The 22,051-nt window shown below is 41.1% G+C and overlaps 2 protein-coding genes across 4 annotated transcripts; one reads left to right on the top strand and one right to left on the bottom strand.

The window, feature by feature from the left end:
* Positions 1 to 2,218: 2,218 nt before the first annotated feature.
* Positions 2,219 to 9,612, bottom strand: ATP5F1C (ATP synthase F1 subunit gamma). Of its 2 annotated transcripts, XM_015628362.1 has the most exons (10): positions 9,496 to 9,611; positions 8,304 to 8,338; positions 7,244 to 7,375; positions 6,700 to 6,904; positions 6,057 to 6,200; positions 5,618 to 5,682; positions 4,846 to 5,001; positions 3,783 to 3,879; positions 2,921 to 2,958; positions 2,219 to 2,358 (listed from the first exon to the last, which is right to left on the bottom strand). In XM_015628362.1, exons 1-9 carry the CDS (start codon positions 9,537 to 9,539, stop codon positions 2,952 to 2,954), a joined length of 885 nt encoding a protein of 294 aa, XP_015483848.1. In that variant the 5' UTR covers positions 9,540 to 9,611; the 3' UTR covers positions 2,219 to 2,358; positions 2,921 to 2,951. The 2 variants fall into 2 exon arrangements, with proteins under 2 accessions (XP_015483848.1, XP_015483849.1); XM_015628363.2 differs by lacking the exon at positions 2,921 to 2,958 and having other exon boundaries at positions 9,496 to 9,612.
* Positions 9,613 to 9,635: 23 nt separating this feature from the next.
* Positions 9,636 to 20,635, top strand: KIN (Kin17 DNA and RNA binding protein). 2 transcript variants are annotated; one of them, XM_015628361.2, is made up of 13 exons: positions 9,636 to 9,819; positions 10,384 to 10,478; positions 11,335 to 11,378; positions 11,460 to 11,582; positions 12,508 to 12,689; positions 13,586 to 13,634; positions 13,952 to 14,009; positions 16,016 to 16,136; positions 16,641 to 16,691; positions 17,066 to 17,134; positions 17,652 to 17,751; positions 18,022 to 18,122; positions 19,690 to 20,635. In XM_015628361.2, the coding sequence occupies exons 1-13, from the start codon at positions 9,706 to 9,708 to the stop codon at positions 19,750 to 19,752; spliced, it is 1,170 nt and encodes a 389-aa protein (XP_015483847.1). In that variant the 5' UTR covers positions 9,636 to 9,705; the 3' UTR covers positions 19,753 to 20,635. The 2 variants fall into 2 exon arrangements, with proteins under 2 accessions (XP_015483847.1, XP_015483845.1); XM_015628359.3 differs by having other exon boundaries at positions 16,013 to 16,136.
* Positions 20,636 to 22,051: the final 1,416 nt, after the last annotated feature.

The raw sequence follows: 22,051 nt of genomic DNA, 5'->3' as shown, positions 1-22,051 counted from the left end.
GCCCCGCCCCCGGCAGGCAGCGCCGCTCCAGCGCCGAGCGCATCGAGCGGGGCGGGGCGCGGAGCGCGGGAACCCGCCCGGAGCACTCAGTGCCGCGTCCCGCAGCGCGGAGGGGACACGGCGGGGTCGGCATCGTGTAAATACATCAGGATCAGCACCCAGCTTCGCTAAATGTCTCCCACCGCCTGAAGGGAGCTTACAGGAAGGATGGAACAAGACTGTTTACAAGGGCAGGTAGTGACAGGACGAGGCGGAACGGCTTCAAACTGAGAGTAGTTTTAGATGGGATGTGGGGAAGAAATTCTGCACTGTGAGAGCGATGAAACACTGCCACAGGATGCCCAGAGAAGCTGTGGATGGCCCAGTCGTGGCGGTATTCAAAGTCAGGTTGGATGGGACTCTGAGCACCCTGGGATAGTGAAAAGTGTGTCTGTCCATGGCAGCGGGTACAAGATGATCTTTAAGGCCCCCCCTAACCCAAACTATCCTGGGATTCTATGATCTCTATAAATAATCTCTCTACCTCTAAATAAATATCTCAGTATATCTCAGAGACAGCTGTCAAGAGGATGGTGCCAGACTCTTCCAAGTCATGTCCAGTGACAGGATAAAGAGCAATGGCCATAAACAAAACCAGATCACAAGAAGTTTCACCTCATCATGAGGAAGAACCTCCTTACACTGAGGGTGCCAGAGCACTGGAACAGGCTGCCCAGGAAGGTTATTTTTCTCCTTTTTAACTTTCCAGCTGGATGGAACACCAAATTTGCAGCAACGAGGAAAAAGTGTTTCTGGGTAAGTTTTTTAATTGGGGAAAAAAAACAAAAATACAAGCAGGGAGAGGACTGAACTACTGTGGCAAAAAAGGATCCAGAAACAAAAATTACAGTAACTGAGTGCTGTAGGAGGCACAAGGAGGAGCAGCAAAGCTTTTTACTCAGTGGTGGCTGTGGAGATACACAACAGCTAAACTGTAACTCAGTGGTCGCCTGTAAGTAATCAGAGCATGGAGGACAGAAAGGTAAATAATAGAACTCTAGTATTAAAACCTAATTAGTTCAGAAATTAGCACTGTGGTTTATGAGTAGTCTGTTGTATCAGTCACATTCACATCTCACATCTGCAGCCTGAAGAGCAGAACCTGGACCCAGAACCAAGTCCTGAAGCTCCTGGTTTGGTCAAAAGCTCAAGGTCCTGAGGGTGGTGCCCCCAGGGCTCCATACTGGGACCAGGACGAGCTTCTCTGGACAACTTGTGCCAGGGCCTCAGCCCCTTCACAGTAAAGAATTTCTCCCCAATATCCAAACTATCCCTGCCCTCCATCACTTTAAAGCCACAGTCCCTTGTCCTGTTGTTCCATGCCCTTACCCAAAGTCCCTTTCCTGCTCCCCTGGAGCCTCTTCAGATGCTGAAAGGTCTCCCTCAGACCTTCTATTCTCCAGGATGAAGAAAACTCAGGGTGTCTCCACAGAAGAGCTGCGCCAGCCCTCTGACATTTACATTTCTATACACACACATTGACCATGCTATAAACTGCATTCTAAATAAGCTCTGTAGTGACTCACCTAATCACATCAGTTAATTTTAAAAATTCAAAAGCTGTTAACAGTAGCAATACAAAATTCAAATAAGAGAGATCAATGTTTTTGGGGAATAAAACAGAGAGTACAACAGAACTGATAAAGGAGCCTAATAGCTTAGGCCTGATCAAGCAAAAACTGCGGGAGAGAGACACAGGTCCCTGGGCAATAAGTGATCAAGAAACAAGTTGTGAAACTTTGTGATAATGTTACCAGGTGATGTCAAGAAGAATGTGTAAGCAGTGGAAATTGTTACCAAAAACAGAACCCTATATAAGTGCCATACAAGTAAAACCCTATAAAAATGCCTTGTATACTCAGTAAAATTGGCTTCTGATCTCGACTCGGATGTCCCCATCTCTCAATTGCTGGGTAGACATTCTAGCTGTGTGATGCAGAGGTTATTCCAGTCTCCTTCAGCCCACAGTATCTGTCAAAGTAGGTCACTTTCAAAGACCGGATGAAGCAAAAAAATCTCTTCTACTCTTCAAAAGAAGTATTCACTTACATGTTTCATATGGAAAATAAATTAAAAATGTAGCACACAGACTTTTAAAAAATAAAGTTTCAAAGCACACCCAAGCCCAATCCAGATATTTAGACTCCAAGAGAATTTGCTCCACATACAACCAAAAGGATCTGTTTCATGGAGGTGGTTTATTGTAAGAATTTACAGATTTCTGGGGCTTTTCCACTTCTTCACAAGATAACAGAGCAGTCTTGTTAACACAGACACAGGCAAGCTAAACCACGTATGCTCAGAAGAGCTCCTCTTCACCTGTAAGGAAAATTGAAACAAATTAAAACCCTCTCATCTATTTACGTATTTCTTTTAAACTGTTATCTTCCCTAATTTGAACACTTCATTAATATTCCTTACCCTCCCCCAAACTATTCATCAGATCTATTTTTTTCTTAAATTTTAAATTTCAAAATTTTCCTTACATTTTAGATTTTGAATATGTTCATTTTAATACAGAAACCTCTTTAGGTACCTCTTACATACAGACATTTTTAAGTAATTGTATTCAGTCAGGCCACTATGCAAAAATTCAAACAATAATTGTAAATTAATCCAGTAATAGAGAAAAAAAAACCCACAGAAAATTATAACTCATATAGGATTATGCTCCCATGGACATACTTTCCTTAAAATTACTGAAAATCAAGAATTCTTTGTCTAGACAGATTCAAAATAGAAATGTCCAATTTAACAGCTCTTTAAGAAGAAAAATTTCTGTCTGACCAAGACCACTCAATTTTGACTTCCTCATCTGACTTTATATTTTCTGTGTTAATTCATTTTAAAACACAATCCAGTTTCTATGAGATAACTTTACCTCTTGGATTTGGCTGAACCGCTTTTCCCGATTAATCCCTGGTTATGGTATTATGAGAAAAAACAAAACAAGCAGGTTAGGAAGCAACTCATGCAAATTCAGGCAAAACTCTGAATGGATTTATGACCACAAATGTATTGTGAGGAGCACAATACAGCACCAAAATAATATAAAGTACATATTCCAGGCATTCTGTAAATACACAGGATACGAACACATGTATTTCCATACAGAGCACAAATTTTTAACTGTTACAGTAATACACATGAGCTACATGCAGTTACAAATTGTGGTCTAAGCCCACACATTTGTAACCTGCAGCACACACCTGCACAAAACCTCAGGCTCAGGCAAACAAGCAAAATACTGAACTTCAAGTAAAATACATATTCTGTAACAACAGATTCTGGAAATACCCTCCTTGCAAGTCCACCCCCAAACTCTCAGCTTCTGAACACATGATTTATCTAAAAGCATTTCAGTCATGACATTTGCTCTCCCCAACCCAACACTACTGGGCTACTTGATAAAGCAAGGTAGGAAACATCCAGGTAAAAGGGACAAGGGGGGAAATCCACCAAAGGCCAGGAAGGAGGAAAACCCTCGCCTCTCCAGGCAAGGATGCGTGGTGAGGCTGAAGATCTATTTTACCAGCTTTTAAACTGTATCTGCTCAAAAAAACTGCCCAACTTCGCTCTGGTTAGTAGAACTGCGCAAGCTGAAAAGCTTGGGAGCGAGCCATGCCAGGGACTGCCTTCCCTCTGGTTTTAGGGCCTACAATCCCATGCTTTGCCCGTTACCCTGGCAAAAAAACAGCACATGACTGCAACAGCTCTGACTGCATGTTCCTACAAATACTCACAGAGCAGCAGCACCAGAGATGATCTCAATAAGCTCCTTGGTGATGACGGCTTGACGGGTGCGGTTGAACGTCAAGGTCAGCTTGTCAATCATCTCGGCTGGAAAAAGGCAAGATTGGAGTTTTAGCACAAAATGAGTGAATAAATAAAGATAAAGAGAAGGTGTATGGGCAGAATATCCAAGTAAGTATCTGCAAATATCCAACAATACCACTGCAAATATCAAGAGGCTTGGTGCACCTGACATTTTTTCCCTACAGGTAATATTAACAGGAACCAATCTAGAAACTGAGAATTCAGCTTGTCAGTTAAACATCTGCAGAACAGCTGGCAGACTTGTAAACAGGTATGACATAGCTTATTGTAACATAACACAAGCACACATCATTTGCTTTGAAATCAGATTTCACTGTCAATTAACTACATTATTATTTTCTTCAAGTTGTGGCAAAAGGACACAGATTTTTCTGGGTTTTTTTTTTTCAATTAATTTGAAACACAGAAATTATCACCTCTTTCTCTCTAGCTGGTCATCAGAGCCATGCCTACCATTCCAGGCAGCCCAACTGTACATCACATCAGCTTCACACAATCACCAGTATCCTGCCAAGGAATACTCTCATATTCTCTACTTGCTCCATGACAGGTAGTATTTAACTATTGTTTAAGTTTCCCCATGTTTAAATTGTGCTGCACTAATTATATTTGGTGCATGGGTTGGTACAGATTTATAAAAATTCAGGAAATCCTCAGAGCAGCCACATGAGAGGAGCATAGAAAATATTTAGCCATTACAAGATTAGTTTAGTATTTCATATGTCTTTTAAATAATCTGTTATTTCAGTTCCAATCCGAGGCTCATTTCTAGACAGCAATCCCTCGTCATAGGGACTAAACACAGTACACGTTTGAAACAGAATCTCAGTTGAACTGGCTCAAAAAAAAGACTCAAAGTGGAAGTAATATAAGAAATAGATGACTTCTGAAGCCAAGAATTACACAAAGGGAGGTCAGCACTTTCCTGCTGAACAGCTGAAGTCCTGGAAAACCCAGGCAGTAGCTTACAAGCATTCTTGCTGGCATTGTCCATGGCAGTCATTCTGGCACTCTGCTCACTGGTGGTGGATTCTTTCAGGGAGTAGTACAGAATGTTTGCTAGTGTGAACTCCTGGTAATTTCTCAGCACATCAGCATCAATATCATCATAGATACTTAGGCTCTCTGCAAAACACGAAAGAGCAGGCTTAGAGACATCCAAGATTTATTACTTCCAGGAAAATACAATGACATGGAGAAGATTACTTGGCTGGGCTGTTTCAATACTTAAGGCAGCACAGAGGGACTTCCTGCACATACTATTTGCACCTTCAGAATCTCTATATTAGTTATAATTCTGTTCACTAATTTATGTGTTTTAATTCAATTTAATACTAGGAAAGTCAGAACAAAGCAAAATACATTATTGCCACATTATGATTAACCTTTCCAAACAATGCAGCAGAAACATTCTGGGGTATTTTTAGTGACCAGTGAAGTCACTCACTACTCAGGCTGTTCAGTGCTGAAAATTTTGGAACTGACAGAGCTGACGTACACACAATTCTTGCTTAAGACAGAATCTCAAACCAGAATTTTATCACCTTTACTTTTAACCTCCTTGTCCCACAGTACCTTTGTAAGCCAGTCTTGGACTGATCTTGGCCAAGATAAAACCATCTGTTAAATTTATGATACAAGTGCCATAATAATATGTTTTAATACCATATTCCCTTTCTCAGAGTACTTTTCTTGTGATTTATCACTGCATGTAACTGATGGTTTCTAGCTCCCTACTTACCCGAACTAGCCACAGTTTCAAAGGAGAAGATTGGTTTCTCATCGGTCTTGTAAGAGATGACAGACCTGTAGAAAAAGAGCAAAACAAACTGTTCAGTTCAACTAACTCTAAACTGAATGGTTCAAATTACAATAGACAACTTCTGGATTTCCCATGCCACAAAGTTTTGTGATAATCCTGATGAAAAGATCTTGGATATCACCTGAAAATAATGATGTCCTGATTGTAAATATAACAGCATTCACTATATATATACACAAGTCAAAAGAGAGTTCCAACCACAGCTACTAGAAAAAACAGCCCAGTCCTTCACACACAATAAAATCAACAAGTGAACATGCCAAATCACAGCCAGTTCTCATATAACTTTATTAGGGCAATATGCTCTTTGAAGCGTTCTGCCAAGTATTTTTCCAGTGAAGTTTCAGTTCAACCTTACCTGAACCGATTGTAGATGACAGAGCCTTCATCGAATTCAAACCCAGAGTTTAACAGCTCTAAGGCAATGACTGAAGCATCTCCAAAGCTTGGAGGTCTCCGTCCCACTTCTTTGAATGTCAGCAGGAAATAGTTGCTGTGTGTTCTGCAGAAAAAAACAAACCTGTCTTAGAACCAAGTGGATGTGCTAAAGTACAACGAGGCAGCAAGACTGACTTACTAGAAGTAACTGACTGTAACTTCAGAGTGTTCAGAACTAAACATTTTATTGAATTAGGGTCGGAAAGAAACTTTGCCTTTAGTTAAATTATGATAGCTTCACAATACACACACGGGTAACAGCACCAGTTGCCAGCTTTCAGACTTTTATTTCAAAAAATAATAGTGCTGTGCAGCAGTTTCCCAAATTGTGAGATTTACAAAACCACTTTTAGCATATTTGCAGATTTTTCTTTTTACAGGAACTTGAATTTAGCACAGTTCCCCTTAAATGCAATTTCCTGTCAATGAAGGAGTCAATAGACAATCAATAGAAGATTGTCAAACAATCTTCTAAACAGCCTTGAAATCTCTACCACAGAAAAAAAACTAAACTCCAAACTAAACTCTTTTGCAGTGTGAGTTTTGGGCCTCATCCTTTTTACCTTTGAAGCAGGCCTCTGATCTTGTCACCTACTCCAACCACCATAACCTCTTTCCCTGCATTTGAGAGGTTGGTAATTTCATTCTTCAAGGTTTTAGCAATGGATGTATGGATAGCACCACACAAGCCTCGGTCAGAGGACACACCAATAAGGAGATGCTTCTTCTTGTCCTCAGGTGCCTTTATTTCTGCTTTCTCATAAAGAGCTGAAAAAAAAAATTTACATTTTTCAAGGGTGCCAAAAAAAGAAAGTAAGTCATAAAAAGTGCTCTGAATTATTCTAACTAAAACCAATTATAAAGGGACTCCAAATCTAAGCCAGATTAATTTTATCTCCTTTCCAACTGTTCCAAGTTTGCACATGGTCAGACCAGATGTGAGCAAGAAACAATTCACAACTGATCAGATGTCACTCACTGAAGTTCACTATGGAAATTCTTTTGGAAACAGACTACTGGAAGGTTAAAAAGCCTTGGCATTTTATCACCACTATGAAAACCTCCTCTTCTGCTCCCCCATGACTAAGTGCAAGAACTTTCTCTCACACAGAGCTCCTGTTCCATAGACTCTCGCAGGCTTCAGCTCCCTCTCAGCTCTTGCATATTTAGCTGCAGAAACCATCTTCATGGACTTGGTGATCTTCTGGATGTTCTTGATGGACTTCAAACGCCTGGTGACTGCAAGGTTAAGAGTTGAAGGTCATGGACTGTACTGGGCATAATGACTCAAACCCAAACAACAAAATGCCAGTAAGAGCCATACAAAAATATTTTGCCATATTTTTCAAAGAAGAAGAAATAAATAAACAGCAAACAAATAAACCTCATAAAAGGTCTCAGTATTTACAATAAGAGTAAGAACGTGGCTAACGCATTCATCTTTACAACAGAGATATTATTTCCTTCAGACACTACAGTCATTTAATATTTATCCTAACATGAAGTCTATTTACTATTCTCTTTGCTTTCACTTCTACCTGTTTCTGCAAATTTGACAACTGAGGTATAACGTCATCTTTCACAGATGACAGAGGAAACAAACAAACAAAAACATCCCCATAGTGTGAAGACAGAAAAAAAATCCTCCTCTGTTTAAACTGTGGTAAAATGACATTTATAAAAACACTAATGGAAAAAGAAACCAAAACATAAACCAAAAACCAAATAGACAAGCACAGTTCCTAGGCAATATCCCTATATGAGAGCTATGAGGAATGGCTTAAGGAAACATTATCACACTAAAACCATTCAGTCAATCCTTTTTCCCCCAAATGCTGCATAAAAGCACAAGGAAATAAACATAAGAGAAACTAAGTTAATTCTTAGATGTGAGCAGAAATCTGGTTTAGAACATATGAAAAAAAATTATTTAAAAAATATATTTGAGTATAACTATAAAAAGAAACCTGAATTACTGCCAAAACCACTTCAAGCAATTCCTTTTCTGAAGGACATTTGTTTAATGTAATTAGCACTGCAGGCCTATATATCATTGCTATGTATCAGAATAGTTTTACCCAACAGAGGCTAAACAGAGTTATATTTTAACATATCGTTTCCCTGCAACATTTTTCGTCTCTCAAGATCAGACAAAACCTTTACTTACTGTCTTTTAGCGTTGCCATATTCCTGACTTGGCCCCTGAAAAGGAATGCAGGAGAAATTAGGATAATTCACTATCTTTCCAGCAAACCAACACCTGCAAAGGGCAAATCCCTTTCAGAGTGATGAAAACTCAAAGATTTGCTGTTTCTTAAAAAACATCTCTGGCAGAGACAAGCCACGCTGACCCATGGCCTATAGGCACACCTTCATCCTTCCCTCATCTAAGACCTCTGAGATCATCAAGTCCAACCTATGACCAAACACCACCTTATCAACTAAACCATGGCACTGAGTGCCACATCCAATCTTTCTTTAGACACCTTCAGCGACGGTGACTCCACCACCTCCCTGGGCAGCCCATTCCAATGCCTAATCACGCTTTCTGTGAGGAAATTGCTCCTAATGTACAACCTAAAACTATAGCCTCGTGTCCTGCCGCAGGCTCCTGCCAGAAGAGGCCAACTCCCACCTGACTGCACTCTCCTGTCAGGGAGTTGTGCAGTGGTAAAGTGACTCCGAATCTCCTTTTCTCCAGGCTGAGCTACCCCAGCTCCCTCGGTCGTTCTTCAGAGGACTTGGGCTGCAGATCCCTGCCCAGCTCTCTGCCCTTCTCCGGACTCGCTCCAGCACCTCAATGTCCTTCCTGAACTGAGGGGCCCCGCAGCGGCCCCAGACTCGAGGCGGCGCCTCAGCAGTGCCGAGTACAGAGAAAAGCTTAATGCAATATCCACAGCCTTGGGTAATGGCACGGAGCAAACGAGGGCATTGGAAGGGCAAATTAGAAACAAAACCAATAATTTTAAACGAAGCTTCATGCAATGCAATTAGTTTCTAAAGACTATTAAAACGAAGATTTGGAAGCCGTACCACTTCCTGGCCAGAGCAGGGTCTCCTGCCATGTACAAACCTGTCCTTTAACCCTTGCCATTCACCCATCCCGGCCTAGCGCTCCCACCCACCGAGAACAGACCCTCCATCCCTGCGGGACCCCGCTGCCCTCATCGCCCGGTGCCCGCTCCGCCGCCACCCCTCAGAGCCCGCAGCCCCTCACGGGCCGCCCGGGGCTGCGACCCCGCCGCCCCCCGGCGCCGCACGGCCGAAGGAAGCCATCCCCCCTCACTCCGCAGAGCCGCCCCGGCCATCAGGACGCGCTCCCCCGTCCCCACAGCGCCCGTCGCAGCCCATGCCGATACCATTGCGGCTGGACCAGCGCGACCGCGGCGCCCCGGGCGAACATGGCGGCGCCTCCACCACAGCCCCGCTGAAGGTCAGCGCGCCCGCAGCGCGCCTGCGCCGCCCCGCCGGGATCCGCTTCCAGGGCGCCGCCGCCATTTCCGGAGGGGGCGGGATCCGGAGCGGCGCCGGCTCGGGAGCGGAATCGGGATCGGGACGGGACCGGCGTCATGGGGAAGTCGGATTTCCTCAGCCCCAAGGCGATCGCCAACCGCATCAAGTCCAAGGGGCTGCAGAAGCTGCGTTGGTATTGCCAGATGTGCCAGAAGCAGTGCCGCGATGAGGTAACTGGCGGCGCGCTGGGGCGGGGGGGTCCCTGTCCTTCGGGTGGCTCGGATCTCCGGCTAAGGACCCCCCATCCCGGTTCTCCTGGGGGCAGGTCCCCTTGCTTGGGGTCAGCTCTTGTGACAGCTCCGAGCTCATGGAATCACAGGATGGTTTGGGTTGGGAGGACCTTAAAGATCACCCACTTCTAACCCCTCTGCCATGTGCACGGACACCTTCCACCATCCCGGGCTGCTCCAAGGCACGTCCAGCTTGTCCTTGAACACTTCCAGTTTCTCTGGGCAACCTGTGCCAGGGCCTCACCACCCTCACAGGGAATAATTTCTTTCTATTTTATCTTCCTATATTTTATCTAACCCTGCCCTCGTCTTTAAAGCCGATGTCCCTTGTCCTATCAGTCTCCCTCGTAAGTGTCCCCAGTGCTGTTGGAGGGAGCATTGTGGGAACTGCGATCACTGGATTTTATCTGTAGGATTTTATCTGTAGGATTTTAATACTCTTTTAATCTGTGAGTGTTGCAAATTGAGACAAAGACAAGCAAAGTATTTCTTTCTGCTTTATAGAATGGCTTCAAGTGTCACTGCATGTCTGAGTCCCACCAGAGGCAGTTGCTGCTGGCTTCTGAAAATCCTCAGCAATTCATGGATTACTTCTCTGAGTAAGTTTTCTGTATGTTCTTACCCAGATCTTCATCCCTGTGTCAGGTCTGCACAGCCACACCCCTAAGGCCCAATAATGTCCCATTGAAAACACTTCATTGTGATATACGTTAATGTTGGCTCTCTTTGTAATTGAAAATTTAGGCAATGCCACCTTTAAACTTTAGGTAAGATATTTCAGGAAGCCATGATTTTAGCCAAATTTGACAATTTTATCTCGTGTTTTAAACCTGTTTGAAGTTGCTCTGTGTTACAATACATCACCTTTCTGTTCCTGCTGAGTGACTGCCCCACACACACGAGCTAAAAGAGCCATTACAGAGAGAGAACAAGTCAGGGAGGGACTGACATCTCCCAGCTTCTCCCAGGCCTTTGTCCAGCTGACCTGCATGAAAGCTGGGATGACTGGAGCTGTCTTCAGCAGAAGTCTGAAGTGAGGCTTTATTCTGCAGCCCTGAAATTAGCAGGGAGATGAGTGATCCATCTGCCCCATCCACTCCTCTGCCCTTTGTCCTGCCCTGTGCTCTGTGTCAGTCAGTCTGGGAAGACACCTGGTAACATAACACCAGTAATTAGTGGGAAGTGTTGAGATTCCTTTGCTCCATTTTATCCCTTTGAGAGGCTGTTACTCTCTTGGAGATTTAAGGTGTGTGCATGTATCATATTGTGTTTCATCCTGCATTTAGTCCTGCCCTAGTGAAAAAGGGAAATGTGTCGGAATAGCATCATACTCAGCTCAGAAGAATAATCATCAGGTTTATACTGCAGATGTTTAATTGTTAATGACAAGAGAAAATTCCTTCCTAGTGGTTAAAGTTTTAATAAAATACTTTTTTTTTTTTTTTATTCCCTAAGGGAATTCCGAAATGATTTCCTTGAATTGCTCAGGAGGCGATTTGGTAAATATTTTGCTGTTTGTTTGCTTGTTTTAGTGTCTTTTGTTGGTTCAGTAATAATAATAATCATAATCTGTATTTTAGGAACGAAGAGAGTTCACAATAATATTGTGTACAATGAATACATCAGCCATCGAGAGCACATCCACATGAATGCCACACAATGGGAAACACTGACTGATTTTACAAAATGGCTGGGGAGAGAAGGTGAGTGTGCCTGCTCAGGGTTGGGAAGTCTTAATATTGTTGAGCAATTGAATTCCTGATAACTGATCAGTAAATATTTATGTTAGTGCTTTTTTTTCTTCCCCTCCTGTATATACATGAGAAGATTTCCAAACATATTTCTGTGCTAACCTTTAGGAGCTTTCTTATGAAAAATGCCAGAAATCTGGTATAAGTACATCAGTTGTGAGCATTTCCTTGTTTCATCTGCTGGTCTGTATTTACTGGATGTATTGCTGAACTCTAAATCAACTTCCAACAGTTGCCATTTAAAAATTAAGAACTAGGATATCCCTTAATTTCCACATCTGAGGTGACAAGAAGCAAGCAGTCATTTTAATTCCTGGCCTAGTGGAAGGGTTAAAGCTGGAGATCTGCAGATTAGTTTTTACTGGAAAGAAGAGAGATTAAATGGCACTGTGGTGACAGAAAGTTTGCTTTGGCTCTGGGTTCCCCTGTTCTGCAGGATACATCCAGCAGTTACAGAGTGTTTGGAAAGTCACGCTAGCCAGAGTCAGTAATGATAGCACAGCACTGAAATATTTTCTTTAGTGTGTATCAATTTGATAGACTCATGTTAGATTTCTGTCTTCTTCCTTGTTAAAACAGTGAGAAGGAAACATTTTCTTCAATAAGGAAAGTGTAAAGCACTGAACCAGTGCTTTAAGTGAAAGTTGTAAAGCACTTCATGCACTTTGTGACATACTCTGGCTTGTGTCCAAGCACATCTGGGTAGCTGAGGGCCAGGAACACGTGGTGCAGATTCAAATTCAAAGCCAGCTTTAGCAGCCCAGTAAGGGGCGTGTTGTCTCTGGTAAAGTATCTGCATTGCTACAGTGAACATGGACTAAAAATGATCTTGATATTGTTAATATTAGTCTTACTTTGTCTTGCCTTGATTTTTTAGGTCTTTGCAAGGTTGATGAGACTCCTAAAGGCTGGTACATTCAGTACATCGACAGGGACCCAGAGACCATTCGCAGGCAGCAAGAACAGGAGAGGAAGAAGAAACAGGACCTTGATGATGAAGAAAAAACCGCTAAATTCATTGAACAACAAGTTAGAAGAGGTTTGGAGGGGAAAGAACTGGTGAGGAAAATTGCACTGTGTGTGAACCTTCATTGTGCTTAAGTAAACTGGGGAATTTGATGCTGCTACATTCCTTGCACTGCTATTTCCTTTGCTTCCTAATTTACAGTTACTTTGTACCCAGCTAGCAGTAGTACTAAGGAAGTAATATTTACAGCTCCTCAAGGGGTTACTGATTTAAAAATCACCTTTGAATTTAGGAAGGGGGAGCAAACAATCCATTAACCTGTATTAAATGTCTTCATTTATGGTATTTCACAGCTAATAGAGCTGCAGATAACAAGTGCTTTGTACACTGAGGAGGCTGAGATAAATAACCAGGGGCATCTGGCATCATCAAGTTCAAATAGTGAAAAGTTCTATTTTGGTGGTGCTGGCTTGGTTATTTGGGATCTGTTTATTTGGCATCATTTCATGATCCCATACATGTTATTGCCTGGGGCTGGAACCTCCCATATGATCCTGGGTATTGATGGGTACATTTAAATGCTGTTGTAAACAATTACCTGCTTCTTAATTTAAAACTAATTGAAATTTAAATGGTCTCAGCCTTGGGCGCTTAAAAATTGGAAAGATACCAGAATTTTCTTCTTTGACTTTGTCCAGAAACCAGTCAGATCATGTTGGTTCAGACAGAGAAAACTGTTGAAGCAAGACCACTTGCCTTTTATGATGGAATTGAGCAAGTTTAGGTAGCATTTCTGTTAACTGGAGAATTTTGCACAGAAACCTGTAATGAGATGATGTTTTCAATTTTAATATTTTACAAAATAAACCAGGTTGAATATTACAGCTGCTGTCTGTAAAACTGAGCTAAGCAATGATCACCAAAAAATGGTATCTTGACTTATTTTTCTTTTTGATTCTTCAAATGTGCTTTGTGGTTTTTTTGGCAGGAAATGCCAGTCTATACTGAATTGAACAGAGAAAACGAAGAAGAAAAAGGTAATCAGATTTTGATGGATGTAATTTTCAAGAACCTACTGGAGCTGATTTTGTGATTCTGATGAAATTAGCATTGAAGCCTGCTTAGTGCTTCATAAAGTGCTTTGAGATCAGTTATAAAGAGCACTGGAATATGGAAATGCAGAGTGTTCTGTATTTCAAAGTTTGATTTATTGTTAAAACTAAGACAAAATATAGATTAGTAAATATTTTCAAATTTATGATTTTTCCTATTTGCAGATGTTAAAAATTGTTAACATCCTTCAATGCAGTTATTTTTAAAGATAGAAATAGAGTAATGTCTCTTTATTTTTTAGTTACATTTAATTTAAACAAAGGAGCAAGTACTTCAGTCGCAGCATCTTCTAAAACAAGGTGAGAAAAGAATTTAAGGCCAACCCTTACTGTTACAAAGCACTTCTGTGACAATGGTATTTGTATGAACAGGAAGATTTGTCTTTTCCAAAATATTTGGAGTCTAATCTCTCATCCTCTCTTGATATTCAGAATGGGCTACTAGGTGACTTCATGGTTTGTTTTGTATTTAAAATGGATGAGTGAGTGTATCTTAAGTGTGAGCTGTGAGGAGCCTTCTTGAATTCTCTGTGCTTCATGGCAGATGCCCATAAAGTAATAAGCAGTTACAGGTTCCTCCATGGAGGGTGGGAAAGGGATCCAGCCAAAGCATTTGCAGTGATGCAATCTAATCCCAGCTGCCTTCTATGAATGGATATTCCTGACTTGTTAATTTTGGTTCCTAAAAGGTTTGATTGCCTTGTATGAGTGGAGACAATATTTTATCTGGTCATTGTTTAAGCAGCTAAATCTGCCTGATTTCTGGTTTCTGAGCTCCAGTTTCTTCCTAGAGCTCTGGAATTTAATTGTCATCATATAACCACAAGCAATGCAGGAAAAAAAGGGATCAATAATGCAAATAATACTGACTTACAGCAGTCTGTGGAACTGTTTGATGAGCAGTGCATCTTCTCATGTGAGGCAATATTGTAATTAAATGTATTGCAGGTAAAAGAAAGCTTTCCCCTCATCACACTCAGCTCTTAGATAAGGTATCTGATGGGATATATGCCAGGCAGAAAATGAGACAGTAAAGCAGTTCTTTGCAATAATAGATACAGATTGCAGGCTTTGAGGAAAACTTGTAAATTATCCCTCAGCATCAAGTTGTGCTTAAGACGATTCTGAAACTTAATTGAGACTCTCACTTGAATAGTTTTAGTGAGGAATACTTCAGGTCCTTGCTAAAATTTGGCAAAATGTGAAATCATATATCAAGTAGTCTAATTTCTTCACGGCATACACTAAATACTTATCTGTAAGCTTTAAAATGGCAGTGTAGCAACTTCACAGCTAGATATGTTAGTTCTCTTAAGTAGGGACACTGCAGTTGTTATGTTTTAATTGTATGTTGCCCTTCATGGGTTGTTTGTTTAAGTACATACTATTTGATTTATGATTTAATGTGCTATTTTTTTCTCAAACTCTATGATTATTCAGACTTTCTCTGAAATAGAATTTTTCTCTTAAAGTTGCTTCCACTGCAACTCCTGTATCTTCGTTCCCGTGGGATATCTTCCCTATGGGAGTATACCTAACATCCTCACCACAGGCAGAACATGCAGTTAGTCCTAAGGCCATATTAATTATTGCATCACTTCACCTCAGAGCAGCTGCCTTCATCTTTTGGGTTGAATCAATACCTAAATTTTTTTTCTGTGTTCAATGTCTGTTAGAAAAATGGCTGAACTGAGGCTGCCTCTGAGCAGTTCTCACTTTACCTAGATGTTCCCTCATCCCCGAGATGTAATTTTTTGTGATGCTTGCTCTTTATTTTCCACAATTCTTAGGCTGTTTGCCTATTTTGAATATGGTTGTGAAGGTGACATTTATTTGCTGGGTGTGGAGCTCTTGTCTGCAGATTCTGGGTGTTTTCTCCCATTGCCAGTTAGGCTCAGTGTCTCTGTCTGAAAGGAATTCTGGGTATCTGCCATGTCTGAGTTCCTCTGTCCAGGTGGTTTCTCTAAAATTTGTCCTTTCAATTGGAAAACCTTATTTGCAGACCAGCTTTTGTCTTCTTCACTGAACTCAAGTCCTTGATCAGCTATTTTCTTGTGCTGTGGTGGACTGGTCATGGGGCTGTGTCCATTCTGCTGGATGCCAGCAGTGCCCTTCAGTGGACATGGAGTTTGCACCCCAAGGAGATCACTTCTAGAGGAGGAGGTGTGCAGGGTCTGGAAGGGGACTGTCAGCTGAAATCCAGCAGACCAGCAGGCCTTTTTGCACAGCCAGTTCTTCAAATGCATCTTGCTAGTGGGAAAAAATGTAAGATCTGCTGTGAAAGAACCAATTTACTTTTCCAGCAGTGTCCTTGGACAGAATGCACTGAAGATGGTGGAGGGGGCAGTTAAAAGAAAAGAAGCAGCTCACAGCTCTGGCCAAGCCAAAGAGAAAAAGAAGAAATCTGCACTGGATGAGATCATGGAGGTAATAATCATGTGGGATCTGTTTCTGTGTGCCCCTGTGGCTGTGACAATTCAATTCACCAGGGTATCCCTTTGAAGTGACCTCAGACCTTCTGTTCATATGGAAGACATTCAGTGTCCAACTTTCACATCTTACCAGGCAAAACAGTTTCATTTCCCCATAAAACTGGTTTCGTTTCCTCATAAAACTGGCTGCTCAACTCTGCCTTGTCCCCAGATGGCTGAGGTGTTGGAAGTAAAGGAATATAGATTTTGCAAGAGAAGAAAATACCTAGAAACAACAAAAAAAAAAATACAAATCACCATTTTATCATGAATTCATGGATTCATCTTACCAGTTTTTATGAGGCAAGACTATAATGACTTACTGTTATTTAGGGTTTGGGATTGTTTTTGTTCCCCACATTAGATAGGGCTGGATAATTGTTTCAAAGCTGTTCAAAGGCATAGGAAAGCTGCAGTGGAAGGAGTAAGTAATTGGTGACTATTTGTTGTTTTTCTTCAGCTTGAAGAGGAGAAGAAAAGAACATCTCGAAGAGACTACTGGTTACAGCCTGTAAGTGACTTAAAAATTATTATTGTACCAAATACAGCCAATTCTGCATTTCTAGTCATTGTTGATTACTATAAAGATCAGAAGCAGATTGCAAACTAAATTCACACTTATTTTCCCTTTCCTGCTCTTGACCTATTGTGGGCTGTCACACTGGATTGTGAATTCAAGTGTAACTGTATTTGTCAAAGAAACCCAAAAAAGTCTTGAGAGATGCTTCTTTGAGCTAATAATATCACAATATACACAAATTTCAGAAAGCCACATCTTTACTATTGTTGCTTCCTTGACTGTGCTGTACTATTAATTTAAATTGTAGAGTTGCTTGTACATTTTGGTACTTCATTTTATCTTTTCTCTCCTTTCAAATCTCCCAGGAGATCATTGTAAAAATTGTAACAAAAAAGCTTGGGGAGAAGTACCACAAGAAGAAGGCAGTTGTTAAGGTAAGGTGGGCCATGGGGAACATGTGGTATTGGTTTGGCTTTTCTGTAATTAGATGACTTACGAAAATTTGTTTCATTATATGGGTTGTTCAGCCTTAAGACAACGTGATTGAGGACTGAAATGTCACCTCACCTGTATTGGGACTTATTCTGGACAGGCAGTGAACCTCTGAATTGGTTTAATGTCATTTATTCAGTGATCCTTTCTTAACCATAGTTTTGTCCTGTGTACTTTGTCCCTATTAGCACATCCATCTTGGAGAATATTCCCTGAGTCAATGGGATGTGACCAAAAGCGGTGCAGTTGGGTTTTAACCTAAGACTAGTCAGTTCTGCACTGATATTTAATCTGCAGGATCTCATTTGCACATGAAATCTCCAGGCTGGAGCCCTTGCATTTTGCTGGTTTTGAAAATGCAGAATTGCAGTGTCACAATGCCAAAATTTGTTAACTTTGAAATGTAAATTTAGAGAAAAATGTTGGGTTTTTCTGATTGGCCTTTGCCTTTCACAACAGGAAGTGATTGACAAATACACAGCAGTTGTGAAGGTGATTGACTCTGGGGACAAGCTGAAGCTTGATCAGACACATCTAGAAACTGTAATACCAGCACCAGGTACGGCTGTTTTCTGGTTTTGCCTTCTGCCTCTGCAAAACTTATGTTTCAGTTCTTTTAAACTATAATTCATCCACTAGAAAGTACCATAACCTCTCCTGAGAAGACAAGCTAAGAGAGCTGGCGTTGTTCAGCCTGAAAAAGGGAAGTTGCCTTAGAGACCTTAGAGCACCTTCAAATACTTAAAGGGGGTTTATAAGAAAGATGAGGACAAAATTTTACAGAAGTTTGGAACTCTGCTATGTAACTCTTTTGCTATTTTTATTTCAGGCAAGAAAGTGATGGTATTAAATGGTGGGTACAGAGGAAATGAAGGCATTTTGGAATCCATCAATGAGAAGAAGTTCTCAGTGACAATAACCATTGACTCAGTAAGTATCAAACATTGCAAGCTCTTGTTTGCAGAGAGCTTTCAATCTGTACATGGAGAGCTTTCACAAAGAACCATGTTATCCTTAATCTTGCCTTACAGGTGGGATTTGTGGTGTGCAAAGTTCTGTGGACAGCCCTAACCTATCAGCAGCCACATATTCTCACCTATCACAGGCTAATTCTTTGCTGTTTGCAGAGAATCTTCAAAAAGATGCTAGGGTGCTAAATTTAGTTAGTTTTGGGCCTGAAAGAGATTTGGAAAATATTTTATGTGTTTATTTGGAAAATAGCTGTTGTGGTACTGTTTTGTGGGAAGGTAAAAAAATTAGAACATGCAAGGATGTAAATTTTCTCCTGCCTTTTGCAGACTGAATGTGGGGCTTAATATGTTCATTTCTTATCTTGGTTATGGTTAACAATCAGTCCATGCCAACATGTCTGTGTGGCTCTTTTTTTGTTCTGCTCTGCAAAACCAATCTTTAAACTGATTGATAAGGCACAGAGGTATTGACTTTGGCTCAAAGTCAAACTTCTTAAATACAGCTTGCAAGAGGGAGCACTGTTAGATCCCATTCAAAGAAGGGTGTCTTGGTTCAAAAATACAGGTTTCTGTTAAGGAAGGCAGAAACTTCTCTTGAAATGGAAAAATGTAAACCACCCACCTCACCCCCCTGAATTACTATAATCTTGAAATCAAGAGGCTTTCAAGCAAAGATATGGGGAATAGGAATTACAGTTCTTTACTAGGAAAATTAAAATAAATATGAAGTAGTACAAAGAAAAAAAAAAAAGAGGAAAAAAAACCCCACTGACTCTGTTGGTCACCTGACCAAAAAAACACCTGACACCCTGTTGGTCAGTAGCAGTCTGATTAAATGGTGGCTGCAGTCCTCCTGGAGTGACAGTTGTGGTTCTGTTGAAGCAATGATGCTGTAGAAGGGTGTGGTTTTCCTCTGAAGGTACAGAGGAGATGTAGTGGTGGTGTAGATGGGTTCTGTCTTCCTCTGGGAACCCAGTGGAGAAAGGCTGCCTGTGGTGTTCTAAATTTCAGATTATATCCAGGTAGGAATGTTTGGATCCTCTCAGGGTGGAGCATCTCACAATGGGATGATTTTATCAGTCATGCAGTGAGGCTCAATGGCCCATTAACAGAAGATATCCCCCTAAGATGTGAGGGATGGGTCATAGAAGAGATAAAGAACGTAGCCCCGCCTGGTTTTAACAGATGGTAATAGAATACATACTTTTGGTTACATCTTGCATTGAAACCCAGGACAAAGAGCTGCACAAACTCAGCCCAGACTGGGTTCTGGAGGATTTGGGAAAACTCTGTGCAGATGTCCTGAGGAGAAGAGGAACTTTGGTACTAAAAGTGAAAGTGAAAGGATTTCTGGGATGGTCTTGAGGCCCTGTCACATTCTCTGGTCAGGCTGAAAATTATGTATCAAGGAACATTGTATCATGAACAAATCCCCTGTATCCTCCTACTATAAACTCCCTGTTGGGAATTCAAGAAACAAGCAATTTTATGTTGTGATGTTATTTTTTTTTTCTGTAATTATCCAGGGACCTCTTAAAGGGCGCAGAGTAGAAGATATCCAGTATGAAGATGTTTCCAAACTCGCCTGAGGTGCTAAATCATGCGTCAGAGAAGATTTTGGTTCTCAAAACCTTCTTTCTGAAATCTTTCAGGCAGACATAAGACTCTACCATGTCAGGGTTTTAATTGTGTGCGTGTGTATATGTATTTATAATGTATATAGACATGAACAATGGAAAACTTGATTTATTTAAAGATAGCTATGAATTTGTTACATAAAATGTTTATGGAAATACTATGGAAATTTTTCATTTAATTTTATATCAACCTTATAGTATTTGCTTCAATTTCCTTTTGTAAAATGTAGCAGAGAGCTGCAAAGTGGAGTATGTGGGCAGGTCCTGAAGGGAGAATTACCTACAGGGAGGCAGTGTGTGTTGGAACTAGTGGAGTTTAAGCAACACACTTCTCAATCCAGAGCCAAAATGGACTTCAGGGTGCAGGAACAAAGCAAGGGATTAAGGGAATAGCAGGAAGATACCAGTGCTGCAAGGGATTGTTTCCTGCAAGAATGCTCGGATTTATTAAGTGCAGTCACCAGTTTATTTTTGATCAGCACATCAGTGATAGTAGAATGCAAGTCACTGCTCCTCCAGCAGGTTTATCAGGGCTCCTGATAATACTGATATGGAATTTATCTTCATAAGGACTCCTTATGGAGCTGCACCATAGATGTTACTTGTGGCATGTTTTGGGATACCAGCTGAAGCTTGTGCAGATATGAACAGGGGGTTGCTCTTCGGTTTTCCAAAGCCTTTTCCTTTCCTCCATTGTTGTTCTGCTACATGAGTAATGTTACTTGTGCAAAATGATATAGCATTATTTGTTTTATTTTTTTTAAAAGTGTCACATTTTGTACAACATTTAATTTCTAAGGCACTTCAGGAATAAACAGAGACCTTTCTTAGGCCAGTGTGTTTCTTACCAACCTTTCCAATGCGTGAAGCAGCTGTTGATTTAAGCCCACCAAAGAGCACAGTGAAGTGCTGGGTTGGTGCACCACATTATTTGGGTAATAAAAAAAAAACATGTGGGTGGTCCTGGGCCATAAAACCCATCACCTGAAGGTTGTGTGTCTCTGGAACCTTTTCCCTTTCCTTGCTTCAAAAGGTCTTGTTATTTTTTGGTTTCCAGGGGAAACCTGCAGAAAACTGGAATTCTGCAGAGGTTTAATGAAATAGCTGCTGTCTCAGGTAGCCTGGAACATCTCACACATGACCTCAGCTGTCTTTTCAAGCATGAAATGTCTAGAGTTAGGAGTTCTGGAGGCAGAGAACACTTGTCTGTAAATTCAGGCTCTGTGCAGCCTGTGCTGTGTGAACAGCACTGCCCTCTCCCAGAGAAGAGGTAGTGAGAGAGAGGAGGTTTGTAGGAGGGCAATGAGGGCAAGTGACAGCAGCTTCTGTATCACTGAAAATAATTACACTTGACATTCTGCAACCTGAAGAATTAGAGTAAATATAGTAGACAAGTTGTAAGTTGCATAGAGAAGACCAGAGAATGGTAGCTCACTGCTTGGTTGAACTGCTGCTGCAGGATGTTGTGGAGGCCAGAACTGATGGGTGAGTTGAAAGAAGCAATAAATGATTTGTAGGAAGTAGCTGACACTTCTGAGAGGAACTTTAAAAGACATTTCAAAGCCACATTGATACTGACACAGCTGCAAAAAAGATCCTGTACCAGCTTTTAGTGCCTAAGTGAAGAAAACCAAAGTTGAGAAGGGCAAGGAGACTGCTTGAGTTCCTTTCCTAGATTAGGTCTGCTGAAAAGGATAAGATAAATGTGTTTTAATAAGGTGTTTAAAAAGCAGGGTTTTGAATCCAGCTTTTGGTATACACAGAGGTATATTTGTTTCACTACTAATCTCATTCATTGCTGAATATTCCTGAAAAGTAAGTGATCTTTTGGGAGCTAAGCCCCCTGGAAGGGAAACTTTTAGTACTGAAGATTATTTCTATATAGTGTGAATGTTTCCTACATGGAAAGATTTGTATCTGCATGAAGCCCCATTCTGATTTTGAATTTTCACAAAAAGGCTGGAAGCTGTCTGAGACTCATCTAATTAATTTCTTGCCAATATAACAACAATTACTTCAAGGACCCTCCTCACCACTGGTTAATCCATCTTTAAATACTGGAGACTGCTCATGATACCCATTCCAGACCCACATTCCTTTTCTGTTAAATTTCCTTTACTTAATGCACGTCCTTCATTTGCCCACTCCAACATTGTATGAGCTTACATTTTCCCAGCAGTCTGGAAACACAAAGGTGTAAATATTAAATACGAATTAAATCTGGTCATGTGTGTTATCCACATTGCAGGAG

Source organism: Parus major, chromosome 1A, assembly GCF_001522545.3.
Source record: "Parus major isolate Abel chromosome 1A, Parus_major1.1, whole genome shotgun sequence".
Classification (NCBI taxonomy): Eukaryota; Metazoa; Chordata; class Aves; order Passeriformes; family Paridae; genus Parus; species Parus major.
The sequence above is the reverse complement of the archived record's forward strand: the minus strand, read 5'-3'. Positions and strand labels throughout refer to the sequence as shown.

Coding starts and splice junctions, on each gene's coding strand:
- ATP5F1C (XM_015628362.1), bottom strand. CDS start 9,539: ATGTTCGCCCGGGGCGCCGCGGTCGCGCTGGTCCAGCCGCAATG. Junction 7,376..8,303: donor TATGGCAACGCTAAAAGACA/GTAAGTAAAGGT, acceptor TTAACCTTGCAG/TCACCAGGCGTTTGAAGTCC. Junction 6,905..7,243: donor CTATGGAACAGGAGCTCTGT/GTGAGAGAAAGT, acceptor TTTTTTTTTCAG/CTCTTTATGAGAAAGCAGAA.
- KIN (XM_015628359.3), top strand. CDS start 9,706: ATGGGGAAGTCGGATTTCCTCAGCCCCAAGGCGATCGCCAACCGCATC. Junction 9,820..10,383: donor AGAAGCAGTGCCGCGATGAG/GTAACTGGCGGC, acceptor TCTGCTTTATAG/AATGGCTTCAAGTGTCACTG. Junction 11,379..11,459: donor ATTGCTCAGGAGGCGATTTG/GTAAATATTTTG, acceptor TCTGTATTTTAG/GAACGAAGAGAGTTCACAAT.